At 37.9% G+C, this 27,104-nt stretch overlaps 2 protein-coding genes across 2 annotated transcripts in view; both read left to right on the top strand.

Annotated features, from left to right (window-relative positions):
* The first annotated feature begins 324 nt into the window (after positions 1 to 324).
* The window catches only part of LOC134854067 (coiled-coil domain-containing protein 191-like), a 40,250-nt gene continuing 13,470 nt past the window's right edge, over positions 325 to 27,104 (top strand). Inside the window, exon 1 of the mRNA XM_063870141.1 lies at positions 325 to 337. The gene's annotated coding sequence lies outside the window, so the exon portion shown is untranslated. The remainder of the gene's footprint in view (positions 338 to 27,104) is intronic.
* LOC134854068 (PC-esterase domain-containing protein 1B-like) overlaps positions 325 to 27,104 on the top strand; it is a 34,872-nt gene continuing 8,092 nt past the window's right edge. The window contains exons 1-4 of the mRNA XM_063870142.1: positions 325 to 336; positions 5,411 to 5,590; positions 22,247 to 22,662; positions 23,430 to 23,569. Of these exons, the coding sequence (XP_063726212.1) occupies positions 5,420 to 5,590; positions 22,247 to 22,662; positions 23,430 to 23,569 (727 nt within the window). The 5' untranslated portion in view covers positions 325 to 336; positions 5,411 to 5,419. The remainder of the gene's footprint in view (positions 337 to 5,410; positions 5,591 to 22,246; positions 22,663 to 23,429; positions 23,570 to 27,104) is intronic.

Raw genomic sequence — 27,104 nt, forward strand, 5'->3', positions numbered from 1 at the left:
GATAGATAAAATTAGCTTGGTAACAATCGTGACAGCATAATTGCTACTTTCCGGAAAGATTTCAGATGTTCACCTTCGTTGAAATTGTGTTTCTAATCTTTGTTTGCATAGTACAGCGTTTTCTCCCTTTTCTGACAACCATAATCGGCCTAACGATTTTTGCGCTTTTCAGTGGCCGCGAAAATTAAAATTGTCAAGTGTCTTTTAAACCAATTTTTAAAAATCAACATCTCAGTCGAAACTGACCCTTCCTAGTTTGTTCGTTTCTTCAAAATAGCATGTTAATGGTCAAAAGTATTATTTCGTATGACTCCGCCATCATGAAAACTTATTAAATAGATTCCTCTTCCCTCGTTCAAACTGTGTGTTTTCAGAAAAGTTTTAGCTAGGAACAAGAACACCTTATTCGAAACGAAAAAAGTCCCGTCCGTTCCTAGCCGTGGATGGGTGAAAACCAATGAGATTTCACATATTCAAGAAATCGTCGTCGCAACACTTGTTGATCGGAGACTCACAATTGAAGAATCTAACTTTCCCAAATTTCAATATCTTCAGCCTTCCTGGTGCAGGTATCGCGGATGTTCTAAACTTCTTGCCACGCAAGAACGAATACGATATTATAGTTCTATTCATTGGTGCGAACGATCTGTTTACGAAAGACATAAAAGACTCAACGAGAACACCCGAAGACGTTGCTGAAGAATTATCCCAACTTGGCCTACGGTTGACAGAACGTTGCAATAAAGTTTTCATTATCGCTCTACCACCCAGAGTCGGAAGACCAGCCCGAACGGAACGTGTAAAACTGTTCTATCTTCCGACGAAGTGCATTTAACAACAGCATCGCTTGCGAGTCTCCAAACGATTTTGAAAAAGAAGATCATCTACAAGAAGTTCTGTGTAAAAACTGATAGCGAGGGCTACTCGAATATATAACACTGCGGCAACAACATTTGTCGGTGTCATCATTTTCACAGAGACTGAATTTTCTATTGATACCCTTTAGGTATCGCCAGATTTGATGTCTTTGTGAATTCACATCTATAAATAAAACCGTTTTCTCCCGCTAGTCATCAAGTACCCTAAAGGTCCCAAAGAACTGTTTTCATAACCCTAACACTGATACTTCAGTCCTCAATCGGCGCCCTTTAGGTACCACCCTGAGGACTCGAGTACACTACCTAAACCTTCATCCCCCAAACACAGTTTCCACAGAGATAAGAGGACGTAAACATAAATAAAACTGAGAATGTCAAAGGACAAAAAACCTTGCAAAACATGCAAGAAACCCATTAACGAAAATGACCCAACATACAATTGCATCACCTGTAATTGCTCTATGCCCCTTGAAGTTGTCTGCACTAGCCTCTCGACCGTTGCACTCAATGGAATAGTGGAACTTGGTAACAACGCACTACTGATATGCAATACCTGTTTGTCCAACGGAAAAAGAGATCAAGTAATCAGAAGCACAGCATCACATGACAAAAGTGAAAACATCAAAAAAAATTGAAGAAGAAATTTCAAAATTAAGTAAAGTAGTAGCCGAAGTCTCGACAAAAATGGAAAATATTAAAGATCCCATCCAAAGCCTGCCAATAGCAGAACAGGGTAAAACCTGGTCACAAGTAGCGGCGCAAAACATAATCAAACCCCTGAGCAAAGGACTGAGAATAAGAGGGGTCCCCGAGATCAAGGAAAGAGATGGAAGAAAAAGACTTGACCATGACTATGATGAGGTAAGTAAAATCATGAAATTCTTAAACCTCGAATGCAATATCACTGAGCTCAAGCGTTTGGTAAAGTTCAGCGAAGAACGAGCAAACCACAGAACTATACTGGTACGAGTAACCTGTCCAAGAGAAATTGACTTGATACTACCATCAACACCGGCCCTCAAAAATTATGACAAAAATGTCTTCATAAGTAAGGAACTCTCAGTCGAAGAAATGAAACTGGAAAACGCCATCCTGAGAGAACGTAGAAATCTCATCAGCAGTGGTAAAAACCCCAAAAATCTTCGAATCAGAAACCTAGAACTGCATGAAAAAGTAGACGACACCTGGACAAAAGTTACAATTAAACCGGAGGAAAACAGCACAATTCAGACTAGAAATGACAACTGACTAGAATCGCTGAATGTTATGTCATTCAATACACGAAGTATACTGGATATAAATAGACGTATGAAACTTAGCAATATAATACTATCGAACGATTATGACATCATTTGCTTAAGCGAAACTTGGTTAACTGAAAATATCCCTGACAACGCGCTTTTTCTGCCTGCACACATAATAACTAGATGTGATAGACGTACCAACTCAACAAAATTGAAACACGGGGGCGTGCTTATTGCTGTTAAGCAATCCCTAGCTTTCACAAAACTTGAAATACACACTACGGACTGCGTTGGACTCCTCCTTAACACTCCGACACCTCTCATCCTATGCTGTATCTACAGTGCCCCGAACGAAAGCAAATATAAGCTATCCACAGATGACTTCAACAAACTATTGAATATGCTAACTGACTACTCAAATGAATTTCAATGCCCAAATATTTTATTGGTTGGTGACATCAACTTCGCTAATACGCATTGGCAAACCTTGCAATCAACACAAAAACACGAATAATTAGTACTGCAGACTTTTACTGATATGAACTTTCAACAGTTTATCGAACCCCCTCATGACCAATTAGATTTTGTCCTTTGCAACAACCCCGACATTATTTTAAACACCACGATAGACAACCATATGAAAAAACACTTCTCACACCAAGAAAGAGAATTATCAGACCACAACCCTTTTCTAATCACGATATCATCTCTTACACACAATGACGAAAAAGCCACTCCCATACAACACGGATCCGACTTTCTGGACTTTGGTGTCTTCTCATTAAACAACGTCGATTGGATTACTTTAAACAAATACATTTTGGAACACCCATTTCAACCGTACTGCTACTCTAACATTGACCACATAATCAACTCATGGTACCTCTGGCTATATATAGCACTAGAAAAACACATGAAAAAACAGACCAAACACCGTATGAACCTAGCACCTTGGATCACACCTGAAACCTCCAATATTATCAAAAAAACTCAACACAGCATCAAAAAAGTAGCCTTTAAAAAGACTCATTCTAATAACCGCAATCTTGAAAGAATTAAAAACCTTGTAGATCATTTATCCGAATTAGATCAGAAAAATTTCGAGGAATCAACTTTCAAGGGCAGTAATTTCTCAAAGCTCCAAAAATACTTTAAAAGCATACGAAAAAACTCAAGTACTCCAAAAACAATGCACTGGAATGAAAAAACCGAATCAGCAGAGCACGGTAAAGCTAATCTTCTAAACAATTACTTCGTAAGCGTTTTTAATATTAAACAGAATGAAAACATTTTACCATTAGCTGAATTACCTGGCTCAATCAAATGCTTCAATTTCTCTGAAAATGAGATATACGACATCCTTAAAACATTAAACCTCCAAAAAGCAAGAGGACCAGATAGACTCGGTAACACAGTCCTAACCAGTTTAGCAGATAGCATAACTTCATCTCTAAAACTGATTTATAACACGATCACCAACAAAGCAACATTTCCAACGATCTGGAAACTTAGCCAAATCATCCCAACTTTTAAAAATGGAGACAAGCAATCGGTCACAAACTACAGGCCCATCAGCCTGCTAACTGCAGTATCCAAAGTCTTAGAGAAACTGATCTTCCTTAAAATCTCACCGAAGATCTTCTCGCAAATCCATGACAGCGAATTTGGCTTCTGTCCTAAACGATCGACAACTCTGCAAATGCTTCAATTCCTCGACAAAATCTATGATGACTTTGATAACCCTAATATCAAGTCTCTACAGGCAATATACTTAGACTTCGAAAAGGCTTTCGACAAAGTTCCTCACGACTTGTGCATATATAAACTCAATAAATTTGGCATATCAGGAAACGCACTTAAACTATTCGCAAACTAATTAACCAACAGAAAACAGCAAGTACGAATAGGTGCGGCAGTATCCAGCCATCTTGAAGTTAGTAGCGGCGTACCTCAAGGCTCACTGTTAGGGCCAGTATTCTTCATTACATTCATCAACGATTTACCGTCATCACTCACCAACTCGTGCTATGGTTACGCAGACGATTATAAAATTGTTGCAACGAACCCTTCCCTGCTCCAACATGACCTAATCACGATCAACTTATGGTGCAAAGATAATTCCATGAGTCTTAATTTGAAAAAATGTCACAATATAATATTCAAAGACCCTCAACTTGACCTAAACATGTATCTCGGTGACCATATACTTGAAAAAACCTGTTCAGAAAAAGACCTTGGTATACAAATAACCAACAACCTAAACTGGTCAGCACACGCAAAAATAAGAGCCCAAAAAGCAATATGCTGCTTATTTTTAATTAAAAGAAATATTTCAAAATCAGCGAGCTTAAACATGAAACTGAACTCCTACTGTGGATATGTAACCCCAATTGTGTCATATGGCTCAACCATATGGAAAGCAAATAGGTGTGAATTAAAAATTATTGAAGATGACCAAAGGAAAGCTACACGTTGGATACTGTCATGTAAAACATCAACTATAAAGACAGACTGATTAGATTAAACCTGCTTCCACTGTCTCTCTACCACGAAATGCACGACATTCTCTTGCTTCATAAAATAATAAACGACCAATACAACTTCCATTGGAGACAATTTGTTCAGTTCAAAGAATCTACAGCCCCAACAAGAACATCAACGAAAAATAACTTAGCGCATAAAAATTATCATTACGAAAAATCGAAAAGCAATTTCTGGCACAGAACACCTATACTAGCAAAAAAAATTTTACAGACTCAGGAAGAAGAAGACCTGTTTGCGATGAAATACGAAAGACTCAAATCAAGCCTCAAAAACGTTTTCTGGATATATTTCATCAGTAAATATGAGGAAAGTGTCCCATGCACATGGAGAATAAACTGCTGCAATAGCTGTGTAAACTCAAAGAAACTATAAAACTCAGTTTAAAACTCCCAACGCGGGGCATTTTAGCCCCATGGCTTTATGTCTAAATCCTTGTTTATTATTATTATTATTATTTCATCCAATCATAAAATTTGTTTCGCCGACATTCTGGCCAAATGGCCCAATCGGACGTCAGCCAGTCGTCAATAGGCCTTTTTCTACTTTCCGCTGCTCTGTAACTTCTGGGCGAATGATACATGGTAACAGCTAGCATAAGGAGTATAACGTAGATAACATTAATGATGAACATCTTGGCTCTGTCGCTATATGAAATCAACTGATTGGCATCAATGTATCCATGCTCGTGTCTCGACCCTCACTCAACGAAGCTGAAGTCTCGTAAATATTTTATTTACATCGTTTTAGGTAAAAATGAATGAAACAGATGACAGATTCGTCACAATGGAAGACGCGCGTTTGCTTTTTCGAAACCGTTTTGTTGTTTTCATGGGAGATTCAGTTGTTCGATCTATGTACAAAGATTTCGTTACACTTCTTCAGCAAGAGCAATTGACGGTGAATGAAGTAGACCTTAGACCAAAGGTAAGGTGATTGTCTTAATTGAAAGGGGAACCTCATCATTGAAGACTTTTCAGAGGCACAGTATCACATACATTTACATCCACAGCTATTCAACTAAATATAGAGTGTCGCAGCTACTGAAGCTGTAGGGTCGGTCAAAGTCTAGCCAATGAATGATTGTGATAAGCAAGCTTTATCAAGTTTTTTTCAAGCTTTTACTTTTACTTAGTTTACAAAGTCATGTAATCATTGAACCAATAGACATTGCAAACGGGTACTAAAATTTTGCCTCGTGTTCTGTACTTATTTTGTGTTTTGAGGGGAGAGGGACTTCGTTTTAATATATATATTTTAAAATTTCACATCTTTTTGAAATGTTGTTTTGATTATATAGTTAACAATAAATATGATTTATTTAACCATTGCTATAGAAAAGAAAAATATAATTACCGAATACACAACAAACAAACACCGAATACAAAACGAATACAAAACAAACAACAAATGTGGGATGAACCATTGAGGATTGAAAAGAGAGGGGGAATGCACTAACAGCAAAGGATCAAAGGAGCACCAGAATTGGGAAGGCAAAAACGTAATAAACTGCACAAGACTAGATGGCCCGACTGACAATCATAGTGGCGTTTCCTCTCATGAGGCACACTGAGAGGCTCTGGAGAAGGCGAACTGGGGCAACACAAGCGTCACGTGAACCAGAACGTCTGGCATCAGCGAGGATAGCAACTGACTTGAGGGTTTTGATAGCTAAAGCGGACCAACCCCCGAGCGTTTCGACTGCTAACGGGAAAAAACTGATTCCTTGTTCCTCACAGTTTTTCTCGTGTTTCGAAAATTTGCGGTCCTCAGCAACTTCCAGGGACGCCCCGGGGGTCTCCGCCGCACGAGACAGAAGAGATAACTGCAGCGGGGATGTCACGGTGACTTCGAAAGCAGCTGGGCGACCAGCGCTCCAAGTAGGGACAAAAATATCGCCTGGTTTGGAGGTTCCGTTGCTCCTTGATGGGGGCTAAAGAGGCAGCCGTGGTAGCATTGAAAATAATGTCCCGTAGTGTCGTGACGGGAGATCCGGCCACCACTCCCCCCGCAAGCGACAGCGTGGTCCCCGAGGACGTCCAGAATGCCAGACGGACACGCGGGGCACCTACGAGCAGACGCGAACACAGGAAGACCAAGGCGGTATCTGACAGCAGCTTGGAACTCAGCAGGAAGCAGGTGCAGGCCAAGACTTTTAATGGGGACTGTGGTAAGCCAAGCGCCGGCGTAAGGCAGAGAGAGCGACTGAAGACGAGCTTGCTCGCGGGAATCGGGAAGAGATGAGAAGAAAGCGTTGTAGGTGGCCTTATCGAGTTTCTCTTGGAAAGCTTCTTGAGTAAAACCGGGAGTGTTAACGCTTCCAGACTGTTCACGGAAGTCGTTAGAGGCACGCAGGAACTCCGGCGTATCAGTGATGTCGCATTCGGTAAGAAACGAGACCAAATGAGCTGACTGACACGAAGACCCTAGGAAGGCAGGGATGTGTTGGTCGCGAGCCTGCCGGACGCCAAGTCCGCCATCTTTGATAGGCAGGGAAGACTGGGACCAGGCAAGATCAGGAACAGGTGAGCCAACTATGACAGAAAGAGCATCGCGGAGGAGTTCATCAAAAACTTGCAGGGAAGCTGCGACAGGCTGAGAGGGCGGCTGAGTGCAAAGAGAGTACGTCAGCTTGGGAGCAGCAAGGCAAGTGCGAGTGATGCCAAGTGAGAGCTGGGGGTCATCAAGAAGAGGTAACTTTTCAAGACATTTGGTGGCTTTCGAGATGCGTTTGTCCAGGACTTTAACTGAGAACTCAGTATCACCAATGGGGGCGCCAAGAAGCTCGAAGCCATTAGACGCTGCTCTCGGGATAGAAACGGGGATGGACGAGAACTCCACAGGGGCCCACAACTCACACTTACTGTGCTTGACTTTGAGGCCGAGATGCAAGCCGTTGGAAGTGATGAATTCGAGAGCCTTGAGCAAGGAGTCTTCGTCGCCGGCACAAATACCATCATCAAGGTACCAGCAGTTGAGGGTGAGACCTGGGACTTCCGACTTGAGAGATTCGACAAGAGAGTGCGGGGTGACCGCAAAAATGAGAGGCCCTAGCGGATCCCCCTGTTGAACTCCTTTCTCGCTGTTGAGAATGACATCCTCGAACAGCAGACGACTGTGGTGACCGTAGGTATAGAAATGTTATAAAACGACAACTTTGAGTTGAGTTTAAACTTGCGTGACCGCAGTTCTTGTCGTGATTGTGGATCAGGTTTCTCGCGAGCCAGCAGCAGCATGTGTGTAGATCCAACAGGGCTGTGACCGTTCTGCACACGGTTGAAAGCTAAAACCAGAAACACTGTGGAGAAGAAAGAGGCAAACAATTGCATGCCTAACGTAGGAGAGGTCTCACCCAGACGTAGAGATAACGAAGGCAGAAGGGGAGAGCCAGAGTCAAGATCGGGCTACGGGTTCCACACCAGGAGCCCAGAAATCCAGTGCGGAGTCCAGACCAGATCGTGGATGGCACGCTACCTGAAGACCAGTGGTCCACTTCGGGCAGGTCAGGAAGTGTGCGACGTCCAGCCAGGTGATCACCAGCACATACTCATCTGAAACTATTTAATAAGTTTATCACAACAATTAGGCTAAATGTTGTTTTTGGCTTGAGGGTTTGTGCGCAGGTTTTTCGCCTTTGTTACCACTGAGTAATTTTCTTTCGATGTCCAATTCGCTTAATTGGGAGTCATATTGTTTCTTGTTCTTGTCATGCTGTTTGATTTCTGATCTTGGGAAAAACATCAATGTTGCATAAAACGTTTTCGACAAAAAGTCGTCATCAGTAAAATCTGAAAAGCAATGGAATGTACAGATTAAAAGCACAAACTCAGAAAATCACAAGAACTGAAGAGAACAGATAAAACTGCAATAGAAAGAAATTGATGAAACTAGCCACGAAAATGTGGAACAATGTAGTTACAGCTTCAGTGTAAGTTCGCGTGCATTGTACTCCTCTTTCCTGTTAATCAGAGGCTTCTTCCGCTTGATATGCAAGGCTTCTTAAGTCAAAAGTTTAGCAGAGTCTCTGGCTGTGTCGATAATCTTCACTTCGCATTTCTCAAGAGCAGAACCACTTGTCTGTAAGTGCTCTCCAACTGGACTACTGGTTCTGGAATGTTCGTTCAGTCTTGTGGCAAGGTGGCGGGTAGTTTGCCAGACATAGCTAGATTGGCATCTAGAGCATTCAATTTCGTACACCACATTACTGCGAACAGATTCTGGAACTTTCGACTTGATAGTTGGCAGCACTGTTTCCATCTGTCTGGTTGTGAAAATGAGAGAAACATTGGCCATTTTTCTAAAGCGTTTAGTAAAAACGTCCCTCTTGTTGCCTCTGTTCTGCATCACGAAAGGAACACGGATATGTTTCTTCTTAGCTTGAGAAGCCGGAGGTTCTTCTGATGGCCCGTGGAGAATCCTAGTAACCCTTTCACGAGTGATGGGCTCGTAAAAACTGAGATGGGTATTGATTTTTCTCCAACATCTGGCTAGCTTCGCAGATGCTACCAGTGAAAAACTACCAACATAAAGAAGTGTTAAAGATGTTTCATTTCTATTTTTTTTCGCAAGTGATACGAAGCTCAGCTTCACCTGTGTTGAAATGTATGTCCATTTGGTAGTAAAACAACCGTTGAAGTCAAAATTGCTTTCTTGATTTGACTAATGTTACTGTTTTCGTAAAACTGCATCGAGCATTTGAATTCTATAATACTAACCAGGATACCGTGCAAGTAGCAAAGAATGTTCCGACCCTTGTCTTAAAAAGGTACAAAATTTTTTTTTCTGCGTGATGTGATAAAGGATCTGAACGAACACCCAGAGCTTAAGAATATTCAATATTCATAATAAAATGAGCAAATTGGAAAACCCCCTTTTTACTAGAAAAATGACCAGAAAAGCAAAAAATCAAAACAAAAAAGTTTATGATATTTAACAATTTTTTTTGCTCAAGGTTTTTGAAGGTTTTGATTCCCAAAATGACGTTAATAACTCCATAAACCAATTTTACCTAAATCAAAATAAAATTGGCACAAATAATGTATTGTAAACGGCCTTAATTAAGCATAAGTAAGCCTGCTCACTTGCTTTACTCGCTCGAAACCAGACCAAAAATCAGAACTTTCAAACGAGTTTTTTGTCGATACTTACAGAAATTTGTTTTTCATTTTTTTTTTCTAATGATCGAATAACCACACTGAAAGGGCTCTAATATGATATATCACTGACCTTTTCCGATGATTATTTGTGGTACCTGATTTTGCGTTGGAAAAAATTAACACATCCGAGTGCAAAGCTCCTCCCCATGTTTCAAATGGTCGGAACAATAACCACGAGCTTAGGGCAGCGCCAGTTCTTGAGATTCTAGTTGGTCAAAGTTTAGTTTCTGTATGTTTCGATCTCAAAATTTCTTGAACAATTGTTTTTCTTTCTTGCGTTTCTGGCGATTTGAGGCCTTCATTTGGTTTAGGGAGGCGTACTACCTTCGATTTTTTCCACATTTGAGGTATGATGTTGACAGAAAGAGAGCCTGGTCCGAAGAAAGTTGAGAACTGATCTTAAGGCTTTAGACGGTTTCATCTTTTTTACAGTTTTCTACTTCGAGTGCTATAAAACTGAGTCAGCTAAGCTGAGTTTCAGAGCTTTCCGCTTGGTTACCCTGAGCTTTGTTGCTTCTGTGTGCCCTCAGTTTTCTCTGAGAAGCTTCAAACTCTCCTTTCGTAACAAAAAATAATTTCTCTTCAGTTCTCTATACTTTTCCGTTCAAAATACTTTTGTTACTATAAGTATTTTAAAAAATATTGACAATTCAGTTCTCACCGATACAAAATATCAGTTAACTAATTAAAGGCTGATAAAGTCTATGGTAGAGAAAGCTACCACTCAGACAAACTTAGGGATGGAAAAACGAACCATACTCAACTCACTTCAGGAGACAATCAAGACGAACTGGACAATAAAATTAGTAAGATAAACGGAAAAGATTTGAGGTCTTAAACTCCCCACCGTGTTTGTTTTCTTCGACCCTTAATTAGTTCAAACCATCTATTACATAAACTTTGTTAGCATCTATCTATTATATATTTAAATGCGGGCTTCACTATCTCGCAATGTTTAAGCTTTTTCAACGTATTATTTTTGCATGTTTTAGGTGTATGGTATATTGCAATGGTTAAGAATTTTTTTTCGATTTTCCAATTTGATTTTAGTAGTGGATACCGAGTTTAAATTAAGTAGCCCAATATCGAATTAGGGGTTGCGATTTTGGCCTCCAATTTTGAATGCCCGAATCATTTTAGTTAAATAGATAAGACGATTTTTGAGATTTTTTCAAAAATGTTCAGAAATTTCAAATAACAAAATAATTTACAAAACTTGAAGTTCCCAAACCTGTAGTTGGGTCCTGTCAGAGTACTCTAAGGACTTACAAATCTTGCCTCCAAATATGACTGTTCAAATCCTTGTAGTTTTCGAGATATGACGTTTTTTGTGACTTTTTCAAAAATTTTTAGAAAACTTATTTTAATTTTTTCCGCAAAATCTGAAATTCCCAACCCTGTAGTTTGGTTCTGTCAGAGTAATCTAAAAGATTGCGAATCTTGCCTCTAAATATGACTACTCAATTCTTTGTAGTTTTCGAGATATGACGTTTTTTGTAATTTTTTCGAAAATTTTCAGAAAACTTAAATTATGATTTTTTAAAAATCTGAAATTCCCAACCCTGTAGTTGGGTACTGTCAGAGTACTATCAAAGATCGCAAATCTTGCCTCCAAATATAACTGCTCAAATCCTTGTAGTTTTCGTGATATGATGATGTTTTTTGTGATTTTTTCAAACCTTTTCAGAAATTTTTAATTAATTATTTCTAAAAATTTGAAATTCCCAACCTTGTATAGTAAGGTGTTGTCAGAGTACTCTAATGAGTTAAAAATCTTGCCTCCAAATATGACTGTTCAAATCCTTGAAGTTTTCGAGATATGGCGTTTTTTGTGATTTTTTCAAAAACTTTTGAGAAAACATGTTAATTTTTTTTCGCAAAATCTGAAATTCCCAACCCAGTAGTTGGGTCCTCTCAGTACTCTCAAAGATTGCAAATCTTGCCTCCAAGTATGACTGCTCAATTCTTTGTAGTTTTCGAGATGTGACGTTTTTTATGATTTTTTCAAAATTTTCAGAAAACTTAAATTATGATTTTTTAAAAATCTGAAATTCCCAACCCTGTAGTTGGGTACTGACAGAGTACTATCAAAGATCGCAAATCTTGCCTCCAATTATAACTGCTCAAATCCTTGTAGTTTTCGTGATATGGCGTTTTTTGTGATTTTTTCAAAAACTTTTCAGAAAACTTATATTAATTGTTTTTTGTGATTTTTTCAAACATTTTCAGAAATTTTTAATTAATTATTTGTAAAAATTTGAAATTCCCAACCTTGTAGTTAGGTGTTGTCAGAGTACTCTAATGAGTTAAAAATCTTGCCTCCAAATATGACTTCAAATCCTTGAAGTTTTCGAGATATGGCGTTTTTTGTGATTTTTTCAAAAACTTTTCAGAAAACTTATATTAATTTTTTTTTCGCAAAATCTGAAATTCCCAACCCTGTAGTTGGGTCCTGTCAGTACTCTCAAAGATTGCAAATCTTGCCTCCAAGTATGACTGTTCAATTCTTTGTAGTTTTCGAGATGTGACGTTTTTTATGATTTTTTCAAAATTTTCAGAAAACTTAAATTATGATTTTTTAAAAATCTGAAATTCTCAACCCTGTAGTTGGGTACTGACAGAGTACTATCAAAGATCGCAAATCTTGCCTCCAATTATAACTGCTCAAATCCTTGTAGTTTTCGTGATATGATGATGTTTTTTGTGATTTTTTCAAACATTTTCAGAAATTTTTAATTAATTATTTGTAAAAATTTGAAATTCCCAACCTTGTAGTTAGGTGTTGTCAGAGTACTCTAATGAGTTAAAAATCTTGCCTCCAAATATGACAGTTCAAATCCTTGAAGTTTTCGAGATATGGCGTTTTTTGTGATTTTTTCAAAAACTTTTCAGAAAACTTATATTATTTTTTTTTCGCAAAATCTGAAATTCCCAACCCTGTAGTTGGGTCCTGTCAGTACTCTCAAAGATTGCGAATCTTGCCTCCAAGTATGACTGCTCAATTCTTTGTAGTTTTCGAGATGTGACGTTTTTTGATTTTTTCAAAATTTCTCAAAGAACTTATCTACGAAGAAATTCAAAAAATTTGAAACTACTAACTTGATGAAAATACAACTTTATTGTCAGCGTACACCCAGGCGTCTCAAATCTTGCCTTTTAATAGGGGTGCTCAAATCTTTTTAGTTTTTGAGATAAGACGTTTTTTTTTCGGGTATTTTAGGTTTAAAAAAATTCACAAAATTTTGGATTCCTAACCCTATAGTAGGGTGCTCTCAGGGACTCTCAGTGGTTGCAAATCTGGCCTCCGTATTTCTCCAGAGGCCCATTAAGTTTTCGAGATGACGATTTTAAAATGGGAATTTAACAAAAATTGAAAGTTCGAAATTACCAACCCTGTAATTGGGTGCTGTCAGAGTACAATAAAAGTTTGCAGATGTTGTTTCCAATATATGCGGTTTGTCATGAGTTGTCGAAAAATTTCGCAGCACCGAAGGTGCGTTAAACGCTAGTTGAATTTAAATTATATGTTTATAGCCCTAAAAAACTTTAACTGCAACTCAGATCGATGACAATCTACGAAAGATTTATAGCGTCACGATAATTTACTAAAAAGACACGAGAGCACTTGTTTCTCATTGAAAAAAAATCTGAGAAAAAAAGTCTGAGTTTCAACTCAGTGAGGCCAAATACAAGCGTTCAATAGGATGAGGTTGAAGTTCGCAGCTTCGGCGTTCGTACCATTTGCCATACAAAAATGAGTGATGTTTTTGAACGGTTACATAGATTCATGCAACTTGAAATATTTCCCAAATTTTAACTGCGCACCAAAATTGATAATGAAAAACCAGGCATTGTCATACACCATTGCAACGTTTTTCACCAATTCGAGAGATAAGAAATCTATCGTGAGAACCAATAGACAAAAATAGATTGTTGAAACTGTGGCCTTCAAGTCATATTTCCGAAAAGCACATGAATGAATCTAGTGTCGCGAACAAATTTGCAGAAATATAGATACATTTTGCACAATCTCAGGAAATTTAGAAAAAGAAAAAAAAAACAGATTTTGTTGAAAAAACAAACGCTGACTCCTATGGCTTATTGAAGGAGATAAATATTAGCCAGCACATACATTATCAAAAAAAATCGAACGAACAAAAATCTTCGCAAATATCGTAACATCAAAAGCAGCCTTAACAAAATATGAGCGTATGAAAAACTCCCCACTATTCTACAATTACCAACAAACGAAACGACAGAATAGAGTACAGATTCACTCGACATGTGAGTTTAGTTGGCTTCAAAGGCAAATGAAAAAACTTACGATGAATCTTTCTGTATGTCTCACTTGTAGATTTGCAATCACGCCTTTGCGGTCCGCTGGACAAGCAATTGAAGCAAAATTGTTTTAATCAACTTGTTCTTTTCGATCCACCATATTTTACTTATTCACCTGGTTGCGCACATTAAAATACCTAGTTTGAGCTTTGATGATGCGCATTCCAACGTTGCTTCAAAATTAGCGTGAAAAATCATTATGCCGACAAACCAGTCCTTCGAAAATTTCATAGCGACTGGTAATTTGCATTCAATTCCTGCAACAAAACTGGCAGTCAGGTTTCACTTCAAGCGAGGATTTTAAGAATTCAGTTTCTGCGCAGCTTTCTATTTTTTTAATCTACAGGTGTTTATACAGTTTAGCAATGTTCAATTTGAAGAAGGACAGTTTATCGACTTCAGAAGCTATGTTGAAGGTGTCTGAGGGAAGGTCATTTCATGCCTTCACTACTCTCGACCTTCTTCTGTAGACAGCGTAGTCTCGTGCTGTTGTTCTGGTCTCTAGTGTGAACTGGTGTCGTTTCGATACTGCTCTAGTTGATAATGTCGTGATATCAGACGGTGGGTTAAAAAAAAGGCGATGTTTTCGGCAATCGTCTGGTCTGTTTAGCTGAGCGTCGGTCGCATGGATGTACCATGGCATACCGTACTCAAAGATAGGCCAAACATATGACATGTACATGTTTTCTATCCTGTGGCGGAGTAGGTTGGGCTGTAGGCGGAGGAGCTGAGAGGTCTTCAAAGTACCTCAGTTTACAACTTCGTCAAAATGACCTTTCAAAGTCGAGCTGGAGGCCCAGGAGGGTGGCAGTTTCTGGTTTGTTACCAGTGGGAGAGAAAGTGGAATTCAGTGGAATTTCCGATACTGTGGTCGTCGGCATAAATGTAAGTGTGAGTTGAGTCGTTTTTTCCAACAGATGCGCTGCGGATGCCTGCAAAGTATATTATCCAGAACAAGTTCTACGAGGCCTGAACAAGTTCCTTGAAAGACTTGAGTCAGAGCGATAAAAGACTTAGCACCTTCACATACGTCTTGGAACGTGCGACCAGAGAGGTGGTCTTTCATAGACGCAGCAAGTTACACCGGACCCCAATTCAACCATGTCAAACGCTGCTGCGATATCAATTTGTGTTAAGGTCCACTTGTGGCGACTGTTGAGGAATCTCATCGCAACATCCATTTTGAAAGGCCACTTGCTTGTCGTGTAGGATGTTAGTGTCTCTACAGTGCTGCAAAAAAAGCGCGACCGTATTTTTAAAAGGGCTATCGGACGATAGTTTGGGGAGACGGATTTCGCCGTTAATGGTACTGCTAGAACGCCCACAAGTTCTCTGAAGACACGAAGGGATATCTGCGAAGGTCCTCCAGCCTTGCATGGGGCAAGGTTCTTGAGAATTGTCTTAGCACTGAACGATTCAATGTCTATACCAGACAGATTGACGGGTGAAGTAGGGAAAGCCTTATAGTCTCATAGTCTCAGTAGGGTAAAATTTCATTCTACTGTGGAAATGAGAGCCAAAGAGCTCAGCTTTCTCGAGCAGTACGCTTGTATAACTACCACCAGACTGCATTGGTGGTATGCGGGAGCAGTGGCCGGGAGATTGAAGGGAGGTCGACTTCAGAATATGCGATTTCTTCGTGCTTAATAGACATACTGCTTAGTTTAGCCTTCAAGTCATTCGCATACTTTCACTCAACGCTATGAATGATGCTCAAGGCTAGTTGGCGCTCACTAGCAAGATAATTTTGCAGGACGCTCTGACACTGCGAGTTCCACCAGGGTACGGACATTGCTTGGAACGTTACTTCGTAATAAATAGAGACAATGACCTTTGAAGGGTCTTCTTCAGGTGTTTGCAGGACTTGCCCATAGCTTGAATATTTTTTTCTGGAGCTTCAGAAGCCACTAATGCATGGTTTTCCAATCAGTTTTCCTGTAGTAGTCCTATCCTTTCCTTGTAGCTGGTGAGGGGTCTGAAGCTATGTCTAGGCTAGCAGTGGCTGTAACCTCATATGCAACGCTGGTCGGATATGCAACCCTGGTCAATGTGAACTTCTACTTCATCTATTGGAAGCCAAAAAAAATTAAGGTCGAGAGTGCTGCCTGACCAGTGTGTTGGATCGCGAACGTGTCGTGTGAGGCCGTAACCTCGCGTAACCGTGTTTCATCATCGCTGTCAGCTTATACTATTGTGGATGACGAGGTCGTTGCATCTTTTTCTAAAATGGCTACGATAGTGCTGATCAGATTATCAGCTTGAGTAGAACTCTGATCAATTTCCTCCAATTCTCCCTTAAAAGCATCCTCATCAGAGCGTCTCGCAGCCGTTGATTTTCAGTCGTTTTTTTATATTTTCGCATATCTTTGCAGGCTATAAAGGAAGCTACCTTATTGCAGATTACATTAACAGTATTCTCTGCTCATGTAATTACGCCGATATTTGCCGAGGAAGGAAGGTTGAGCTGTACCTTGCTCGGGCCATAAGCAGTAGGTGGTATTATTTAGTTTCTTTTTCTTTTCCCCCGAGTTGAGAAGCACCAGAAAAGCTGTGCTAGTTCCTCGTTCTTGGCAATGGCGACCGAGTTTCTTGCAAACAAACAAACGTGTAAACGGAGGCTAAGAGGAGCTTCGCACCACTCGCGATACCACTTGAAAAAAGTGCAAGCTAACAGAAAGAAAAGGAATAAAAAAAATTACAGATTTAGTTTTAAATGATGTTCTTTTAGCAGAAAAATTGTCCAGAAACACATTCGACACGATTAATTGTAAATTCAAAAGCATTCTTCGAGCGGTAACTGAACCGGCAAAACTTCGATCCTGTAGAACCGAAAATTGAAGCGATCCAAGGGTGAGCATTCAAATTTAGTTCCACTTGAAGCTATTCAAAATTAGGTCACTCAGCCGATACAATATAATCCAAAAACATTTGAGCAGAAAAAAGTTTAAAGCAAATGAAAGTAAAACAAAAAATGGGGTCCAGAGTGCCGCCTTCCATTAGTGGACCCGACGATTGTGCAAGCAGCCGCAAATGACGTTCACCTACTCTCCCCAATAGGGGAGCGCAAAAAGCAAGCTCGGACTGGGTTTTTGAATACGAGCTTCCGAAATCGACTGTTTAAATTCTAATTCTTCTCCTTCGCGTCGGCATTATTCTCATTCCCGGTTCTAATATCTGCTCCCCGTTTAATCACAAAATTCTCCGTTCCCAAACAAGTGCGTGGTGCCACTTCTGTAGATGGATGCATTTAAAATGCAGTGGTATAACCACGCTGAAATATCACAGATTTTTAATGTCCCACCTGCACAGGAAATTACATCTTGCCGCTCCCAGTAACAAATTCCGCAACGAGTTCCCGACCAACTTCTATCCTGTCTTCAACTACATTTCCCCCAGCAATAACGCCTTCTTGATTTCAAACACTGACAGTTCAACTATTTGCGACAAACCCCCATAGTAACCAAGCCAATCCACTCTGACCGACACTTAAGTCCCTGAATATTCTGCAGTTAAACTGCAATGGCATCTATGAAAGCGCCTGAAAAAGCTGTTTTAATGTGCGAGTACCTTATTCACATTGTGGTTTTTCAAGAAACCAAACTCAACTATAAAAACCGCGCTCCCTCGTTAGAGGGTGGAGTTCTAATTACAGCAATTCACAACTCTTCTCTACGATTAACATAATAGTGGAAGACAGAACTTTGGAGGCGCCAATTTTTATCCCTCCCCTCAGTAGGTGTCCTAAGGACTATAAAGAAACCATTTCAATTCTCCTCTCAGAAGAAAAAGTATTGTTCTAGGAAATGCAAATGCTCATTTCTCACTTTGGTGCTCTAAAATGCCAGAGGACCGGCGCAGGCTAATCTAGGTGCCGAAATTACTCAATCCTCATTTACCCTACCAAATGACCACCATCAAACTCGACTGCCATATGATAGAAGTTCATTAGCATCATCACCTGACATATCACTCTCATCCTCCTCAATTTTAATGAATCTTCTCATTTCTGAGGATATCTTTCTGCGCCTCATAAAACTTTTATAAACTTAAGAAAAGCGGACTGGAAAGTTTTTTTTAAATGATATCGAAGTTACTATTGCAAAGCTACCTATCCAGCCGGATGTAAATGGCCCGGAGCGGATTTTTCGTGATACTGTTCTCTTTGCATCTTGTCACCATATTCCTGCAGGACATCATCGTTTCTTTATACCTGGACCTGATTATTTTTATACAGTTCATTCGTTTCCATGAGCTTTTTAAGTTAGTTGTATGCTAATCTAGTGGTTGCGGCGAGATTATTAGAATAGCAATTTTGTTCCATCGAAACTCAGGTGCTATAAAGATATAAATTATAGAATACCTTTCTTTCGAATGTGGTTTTCAGTTGTTAGTTTTCTCATTGGAATAAAATAGTTCCTATTGATCCAGTTTTCTCTTTGTATTGTAGTTTTTTTTTCAAAAGTTCAATAATAAGTGTTTCCTTAAATTTTAACAGGACAATAATTTTTCTTTTAAATGCGAAAGTTTCGAAAACTATTATTATCAAAATCAAAATGATACCTAACCTGTTCCTGCAATGAAATTTTAGTTATGCTATTATTCCGGTTTTCGAGGAAACTGGCGGAATAACTGTGCCTGGCTTGTTTTTTTTCTAGACGAGTTTTAAATTTTAACTGGCCACTCTTAACAGATTTTCAAAATCTCAGCTGCAAGGTATTGACGTCTTGTTCAAATTTAAAGAAATACATCATTTAATTTTTTATTTTTTTGTCGAAAGAAATTGAAATGGGACAACTATTTGGTCTTTTTAATATTAAATAAGACGCTAAATACATCACTTTTTGCTTATGATAGAGTAGGGGAGTAATTACGAAAACATTAGATCAATTTGCTACAGGACAGTTAAAATATTCAGCGTTGCTGGGGCTTAAAATTCTGAATGAATGTTTTTTTTTACAGCTCCGTGAAGTGACGATGAACGTAAAAATTTCTAACTCTTGAATCGTTTTTAGATGTCAATGATTGTAGTGACGACATTTCTATAGGTTCGCAGAGTGAATTTTAACTTGTTTTTGAGTTCTCTTCTTCAATTTGATAAAAATAAGGCAAATGAAGGCACATATATAGTTCGAATTGAGTTTTTCTGTTTATTCACGCCAAATTAAATTTTTCGCAGTCAGGCTATCGATTTTTCATTTATTCAGTTCATGTGCTCAAGTGACTGCAAATTACACTCTCTCATTGAAAAGTGAAAAAACTGAACGACTTCTAGTTTCGAATGTGGTTTTTCCCAGATCCAGTTTTTTGTTGCGTCATTTTTAACAAAAAGGTCAATCATAACTTTTCCTGAGATTCTCCGAGCTTTAAGGCCATATGTTTTTTTATTTGAAACTAGAAAGCTCCAAGAATTTTCATTTTTTCATTTATTTTTTCAAATTATTGTTTTTTGATTCTTTGCGCTGATTGACACTTTTCCAACTGTCTGTTGGCTATGTTGTTTTAAGGATTTTTGAAAAGAACTATTCTGGTTTCTTGTAACTAATAAATGCTAATGTTGTGAGGAATTGCGCTTGAATATAAGTTTCAGAATTAAGTTTTCTCGGTGCATATACAAAACAGTCCCATACAAAACAGTCCAATTCAAAATAGTCCAAAAAAAATCATGAAATGAGCGAAAAAACAGTCCAATACAAAAAAAGTCCGGTTTAATGTCGCCGGTGGGCGCGCTACTCGCGCGTCGCCGCTTTGCGGCGATAAACAGCTGTAAATTTCGTATTAAGTCCTACCCTCTGTTGGCAAGCTCGCAACTCGTTGGCGCGACTGCGGCGATCACTATTTTGTTCTTTGTTTGTTGAACAAAGGACAATTCTGGGCTTGTTAAAACAATTATTACTGGGGACTGTTCTGTATCGGACTGTTTTTCATTCACTTTCATACTTTTCCGGACTGTTTTGTATTGGACTGTTTTGTACAGACACGAATTTCTCAATGCGCTAAATTGCAAGTGATGGGAGGAATTGCACTTGAATATAAGTTTCAGGATTAAGTTTTCTCAATGGGTTAAATTGCAAATGGTGTGAGGAATTGCGCTCGAATATAAGATTCAGGAATAAGTTTTCTCAATGGGTTAAATTGCAAATGGTGAGAGGAATTGCGCTCGAATATAAGTTTCAGGATTAAGCAATGGGTTAATTTGCATATGGTGTGAGCAATTGCACTTGAATATACGTTTGAGAATTAAATTTTCTCAATGGGTTAAATTGCAAATGGTGTGATGAATTTCGCTTGATCATAAGATTCAAGATTCAGTTATCTCTATGGGTTAAATTGCAAATGGTGGCAGGAATGGCGCTCGAATATAAGTTTCAGGATTAAGTTTTCTCAATGGGTTAATTTGCAAATGGTGTGAGCAATTGCGCTTGAGTATACGTTTGAGAATTAAGTTTTCTCAATGGGTTAAATTGCAAACGGTGTGAGGAATTTCGCTTGATCTTAAGATTCAAGATTCAGTTTTCTCTATCGGTTAAATTGCAAATGGTGTGAGGAATCGCGCTTGAATATAAGTTTCGGAATTAAGTTTTCTCAATGGGTTAAGTTGCAAATGGTGTGAGGAATTGCGCTTGAATAGAATTTTCAGGATTAAGTTTTCTCAATGGGTTAAATTGCCAATGGTGTGAGGAGTTGCTCTTGAATATAAGTTTCAGGATTAAGTTTTCTGAATGGGTTAAATTGCAAATGGTGTGAGGAATTGCGCTTGAATATAAGTTTCGGGATTAAGTTTTCTCAATTGGTTAAATTGCAAATGGTGGGAGGAATTGCGCTTGAATATAAGTTTCAGGATTAAGTTTTCTCAATGGGTTAAGTTGCAAATGGTGCGAGGAATTGCGCTTGAATACGTTTCAGAATTAAGTTTTATCAATGGGTTAAATTGCAAATGGTGTGAGCAATTGCGCTTGAATATAAGATTCAGGATTAGGTTTTCTCTATGGGTCAAATTGCAAATGTTGTGAGGAGTTGCGCTTGAATATAAGTTTCAGAATTAAGTTTTCTCAATAGGTTAAAGTGCAAATGGTGCGATGAAATGCGCTTGAATATAAGTTTCAGAATTAAGTTTTCTCAATGGATTAAATTGCAAATAGTGTGAGGAATTGCGCTTGAATATAAGTTTCAGGATTAAGTTTTCTCAATGGGTTAAATTGCAAATAATGTGAGGAATTGCGCTTGAATATAGGATTCAGGATTAAATTTTCTCTATTGGTTAATTTGCAAATGGTGGGAGGAATTGCGTTTGAATATAATTTTCAGGATTAAGTTTTCTCTATGGGTTAAATTGCAAATGGTGTGAGGAGTTGCGCTTGAATATAAGTTTCAGAATTAAGTTTTCTCAATGGGTTAAATTGCAAATGGTGTGAGGAATTGCGCTTGAATATAAGTTTCAGAATTAAGGTTTCTCAATGGATTAAATTGCAATTGGTGTGAGGAATTGCGCTTGAAAATAAGATTCAGGATTAAGTTTTCTCTATGGGTTAAATTGCAAATGGTGTGAGGAATTGCGCTTGAATAGAAGTTTCAGGATTAAGTTTTTTCAATGGTTTAAGTGTTTGGAAAAAGCACTACTTATAAATCTTAAAAAAGAAATTGCGAGAGCAACTGTCTTGAATTTGGGAACTTGACTTTTTCCCGTAAACAATTTTTCTCTTTTTGTTTCACTTCTCATCTTGTCTTCTCTCAACATCTTCCAGGTTAATTAGCACTTGGCCTTGAGTTAAAGCCGTGGCTTCTGCACACTATGAGCTGAGGTTTGAATATCGACCGGACCTGGTTTTTTTCAGCATGTATGCAATGGGAAAAAAATTATGTGGGTAAAATTGCACTGTCGGAGTTTCGTTTGTCTGCTCAATTTTTGTCGGCTGAGTTGCCACATCACGGGTTTGGCTTTTGCTGTTAACGGTTTCATTGCAAGTGTTGTTCATTCTGGTTTCATGATTTTGTTATCTCAAATTCGGAAGATAAAATTATTTTTAATATCTTTGCTGTGACGTGCTGCTTGCTATGCCTCTCTGTTAACTTGTTTTTGTTTTGGAATTAGGGAGAGATGAAATTTAAAGGAGACAGGCTCATCGAAGGCGGAGATTTGATAAAGGAGGGTAAGACTAACGGAATCGGTTACCATGAAGTGCGACAATTTCAAGTGGACTACTACATGATCCGATACTATTTCATTACTTGCTGCCATGGAGCCTATATGGAATCGATCTTAGAAGATTTTCAGAGGGGTATGCCACCCGATATTGTGATTATGAACTCATCTTTATGGGATATTACACGCTACGGTGCCATGTCTGTTAAGATGTTTGAAGTTAATATCACAAGATTGTTGGATCGAATTAAAGAAGTTCTTCACCCCGCGTGTATGTTCATCTGGCTCACGACACTTTTTGTCAGTAGTGAAATCAGAGGAGGTTTCATGATTCCACAGATCGCGCATAAGAAAGACAGTATCAGGTAATACTTCATTTTTCTGCAAAGTTGTCAACTGCGCTGTAAAATTATGACTGTGAGCAAAAGTAAAACAAAATGCCGTTTTTTTAGTCGAAATTTTCCAAAAAGTGCCTAAAAACGCCGTTTTTGGCTTTTTTTTCAAAAATTTGCCAGCAGCTCAGAAAATTTTGTCAAATTAGGGTCTTAATAGTGATTTGGGAGAGCTCAGAAAATCAATTTGGTCGACCTAAAAAAAGTCAACAAATTTTTCAAATTTTTTTTTGAAAATTCTCGTAGCTCGAGAAATTCCTAGGTCCGCGACTGTTCGACACTTAGTAAAATAAACAAAATGACCAACAGTTTTTGTCGAACAATGACTGAAAAAAAATTCCAAAAATTAAAAAAAGTTTTCAAAATGGCGTTTGAAAATCTTCGAAAATTTTTGACCCGATTTTCTCGAGACTGGAAATGTTTTTCAAATGTTCGAATGACGACTGAAAGGGCATGAATACGATCTGTCACTCGATTTAGTCAAATGATTTTTTGTGTACATTTTTTTGCAAAGTTTTTCCTCGTTTTCAATGTCGGAACAAAAAACTGCGTTTAAGTTTTTGTTATGGTGCCGGTGAATGTCTTATAGAAGACCTAATTTAATTTTCGATAAAAATACCCGGAAATTTTTGCTATCTTCGACCAAATTTTTTGTTCCGACCATTGAAAATAGGTAGGAAATTTGTATTCGGTATATATTTTTTTCTATTTTGATTTGCATAACTTGGTCGTTTATCTAGATTGGACATTGTGCAGGCTAACTGGTTTGCGACTATGAAATGCAAGGAGCGCGAGCTGGACGTGTTTGACATGAACTTCAGAATGAGACGTTGGCAATACTCGGAGATGATCAAAGATGGAGTGCATTGGACCCCAAGAGGTTGTGTTTTTGAGGGATCTCTGTTTAACTATTTCCCCCTTCAACTGAAAGAGGGGGAGGGGAGATTCGTTACTATGTGCTAAAATCACTTATGCTTAACCGTTGAATTTGTTGTTTATAGGGGTGGCAGTTCGTTACTAGGTACCCTAAAGGGGAGGGTAGTAAAATATCCATTTTGAGATGGGTGCTGAACAATTGTGGTTTTTCTTATTATTTGGTGAAGAAGAATTGATTTCACTCAAAATATCAGAAACAAAGTGAATTTACAGAAATAGTAAAATTAATAATGAAACTTTTTCAATATAATCGTTTTTATTGAATTGTTTGTTAAGTTTGGATACGCTAAGGTTTCATGGAAATCACCATGAGGTTAATTTTGATAAATAAACTTATTGAACTTGCAAACATACGTTTTGAATTTACATAATTGTAAATTTTATAAAATTATAAAAAGTTCACGAAAAAAATGATTAAGAACATCTTAGTCACTAGAAAAGGAAGCTCCGTGGAATTAATATCGAGGCAATTAAATTTGAGTATGAAACCGAAGCTGCGCAATGCTGTAATATCATCACTCATATTTAATAAAATAATTTGTTTGATTGTAGTTCCACTTGAAGTCTTTTTGCATAAGAGAAGTGGTAGATGTCTAGCTTGAAGTAAAAGCGAAGTTCCTCTTGGGCTCTCACAAAATATATCCCACTATCTGACCATATAATTGAGAGTGTTCTTCGCTTTCAAAAAGAATCAATAAGCATCTTCTTCGTCAAGTTTCTCGGTGTTAACATAGATGCATGTTTAACTTTTAAAAAAGAAATTAACTCAGTGTTACTGAAGATGGCTAGTGCAATCGAAACAATCAAATGCATAAAAGATGAAATTCCTCTACGAACCAGAATTCTTTTACTCAATACCCGTGTTTTAAGCCATTTACACTATCCATGCATGCTTTTCAATGGTTGTACTGAAGAAAATCTTGACAAGCTGGAAAACAAATAAAATGGGGCATACGACTTGTCATGAACATAAACATAAGAGATTCTGTCACATATGTGAAGGAAAAACACAGAATTCCCAGAGATATACTCAAATACCCAACTGCTAGAGATATACTCAAATACAGATCAACACAATATCTTCATAAATTAAGCCAAAACAGAATTAGAGCATTTAACTTCATGCAGTTTCCGAACTCTAATTTCCGTAATAATCATCGCACGGGCTCAATTCTCCTGCCAGTATTGTTTAAAACCGAATTTCTTCGCAGGTCATTCCTATTTACATCAATGAAAAATTTTAACTTGGTAACTCAAAAAATCATCTCCATGAAGAAAACCTGTAAGCTATCAAAAAATTAATTAAAAATTGCATAATAGAAGATAAATTCTTATACATAACGGGGAGACTCTACCAACACTCAACTTCCCCCTTACTTCTTAAGGAGAGTCTTGAATAATCTTATGGATTCAGTAACTGATGAAACATTATTTTATTTACGTATTTAATAATAATGTACACTTGTTCCATCCACAATCAGTTTTGTAACTGCAAGAAATTATGCAACAATAAAGTGTTTTCTCTCTCTCGCAAACTGGTGTTCCTTGATATTATTGGTTTAGAGGGAGTCGCTCGTGTCGTTAAGCAACCAGAGGAAGTACTTTTGATTCAGATAATTGACAGATGGTGATATATACCCTGCCGAAACATGTTTCTCGCTAACTTTTCACAACGAAATGTGTTTGTCGCTAAGTGTTCGAGGTTCAGTCACCTATTCTTGATTTTTGTCGAGTTTGTCTTACTGTTGGCATCATGTCTACGTCTTCGATGCCACAACTCAATAAGACAGTGTTTTGTTTTCCAAAAAGTAGCTATTTTTTTCAAAATGACTAAATATTTGTTTGTGTTTTTACATTTGCGAAGAAAAGTGTATTAGTACGAACTTTCAGTTTTTTCCAACCTAAGTCGCGAATATTGACGCCTCTTTTAGGGCACCTTAACAGCTTATTGACAACATGTGCTTCGACATTCGAATAGCAACCAGTTTACACAGTTGATGCTTACTTAATTCATCAAATGAACCGAAAAAAAAACTATTTGTTTCAAACAACATAACAATAATAGAAAATCGAGTTCAGAAATTTCTAACTATACTTTCATTTTTTCCAACCTTGGTCGCAAATATTGATACCTCTTTTAGGACACCTTAACAGCTTATTGACATAATGTGCTTTGACATTCGAATAGCAACCAGTTTACATAGTTTATGCTTATTTAATTCATCAAATGAACCGAAAAAAACTATTTGTTTCAAACAACATAACAATAATAGAAAATCGAGTTCAGAAATTTCTAACTCATTTTTTATTTTTTCCAACCTTGGTCGCAAATATTGATACCTCTTTTAGGGCACCTTAACAGCTTATTCACAACATGTGCTTTGACATTCGAATAGCAACCAGTTTACATAGTTGATGCTTATTTAATTCATCAAATGAACCGAAAAAAAAACTATTTGGTTCAAACAACATAACAATAATAGAAAATCGAGTTCAGAAATTTCTAACTCAACTTTCATTTTTTCCAACCTTGTTCGCAAATATTGATACCTCTTTTAGGGCACCTGTACAGCTTATTGACAGCATATGCTTTGACATTCGAATAGCAACCAGGATTGTGTAAAACCGATTTTCTTCGTAGGTCATTCCTATTTACATCAATAAAAAATTTTAACTTGGTAATTCAAAAAATCATTTCCATGAAGAAAACCTGTACGCTATCAAACAAATTGATTCAAAATTGCATAATAGAAGATAAATTCTAATACATAACGGGTAGACTCTACCAACACTCATTTTCCCCCTTACTTCTTAAGGAGTGTCTTGAATAATCTTATGGATTCAGTAACTGATGAAACATTATTTTATTCACGTATTTAATAATAATGTACACTTGTTCCATCCACAATCAGTTTTGTAACTGCAAGAAATTATGCAACAATAAAGTGTTTTCTCTCTCTCTCGCAAACTGGTGTTCCTTGATATTATTGGTTTAGAGGGAGTCGCTCGTGTCGTTAAGCAACCAGAGGAAGTACTTTTGATTCAGATAATTGACAGATGGTGATATATACCCTGCCGAAACATGTTTCTCGCTAACTTTTCACAACGAAATGTGTTTGTCGCTAAGTGTTCGAGGTTCAGTCACCTATTCTTGATTTTTGTCGAGTTTGTCTTACTGTTGGCATCATGTCTACGTTTTCGATGCCACAACTCAATAAGACAGTGTTTTGTTTTCCAAAAAGTAGCTGTTTTTTTTTTCAAAATGACTAAATATTTGTTTGTGTTTTTACATTTGCGAAGAAAAGTGTATTAGTACGAACTTTCAGTTTTTTCCAACCTAAGTCGCGAATATTGACGCCTATTTTAGGGCACCTTAACAGCTTATTGACAACATGTGCTTTGACATTCGAATAGCAACCAGTTTACACAGTTGATGCTTACTTAATTCATCAAATGAACCGAAAAAAAAACTATTTGTT

This window comes from Symsagittifera roscoffensis, chromosome 9 (genome assembly GCF_963678635.1).
Source record: "Symsagittifera roscoffensis chromosome 9, txSymRosc1.1, whole genome shotgun sequence".
NCBI classification, from domain to species: Eukaryota; Metazoa; Xenacoelomorpha; order Acoela; family Convolutidae; genus Symsagittifera; species Symsagittifera roscoffensis.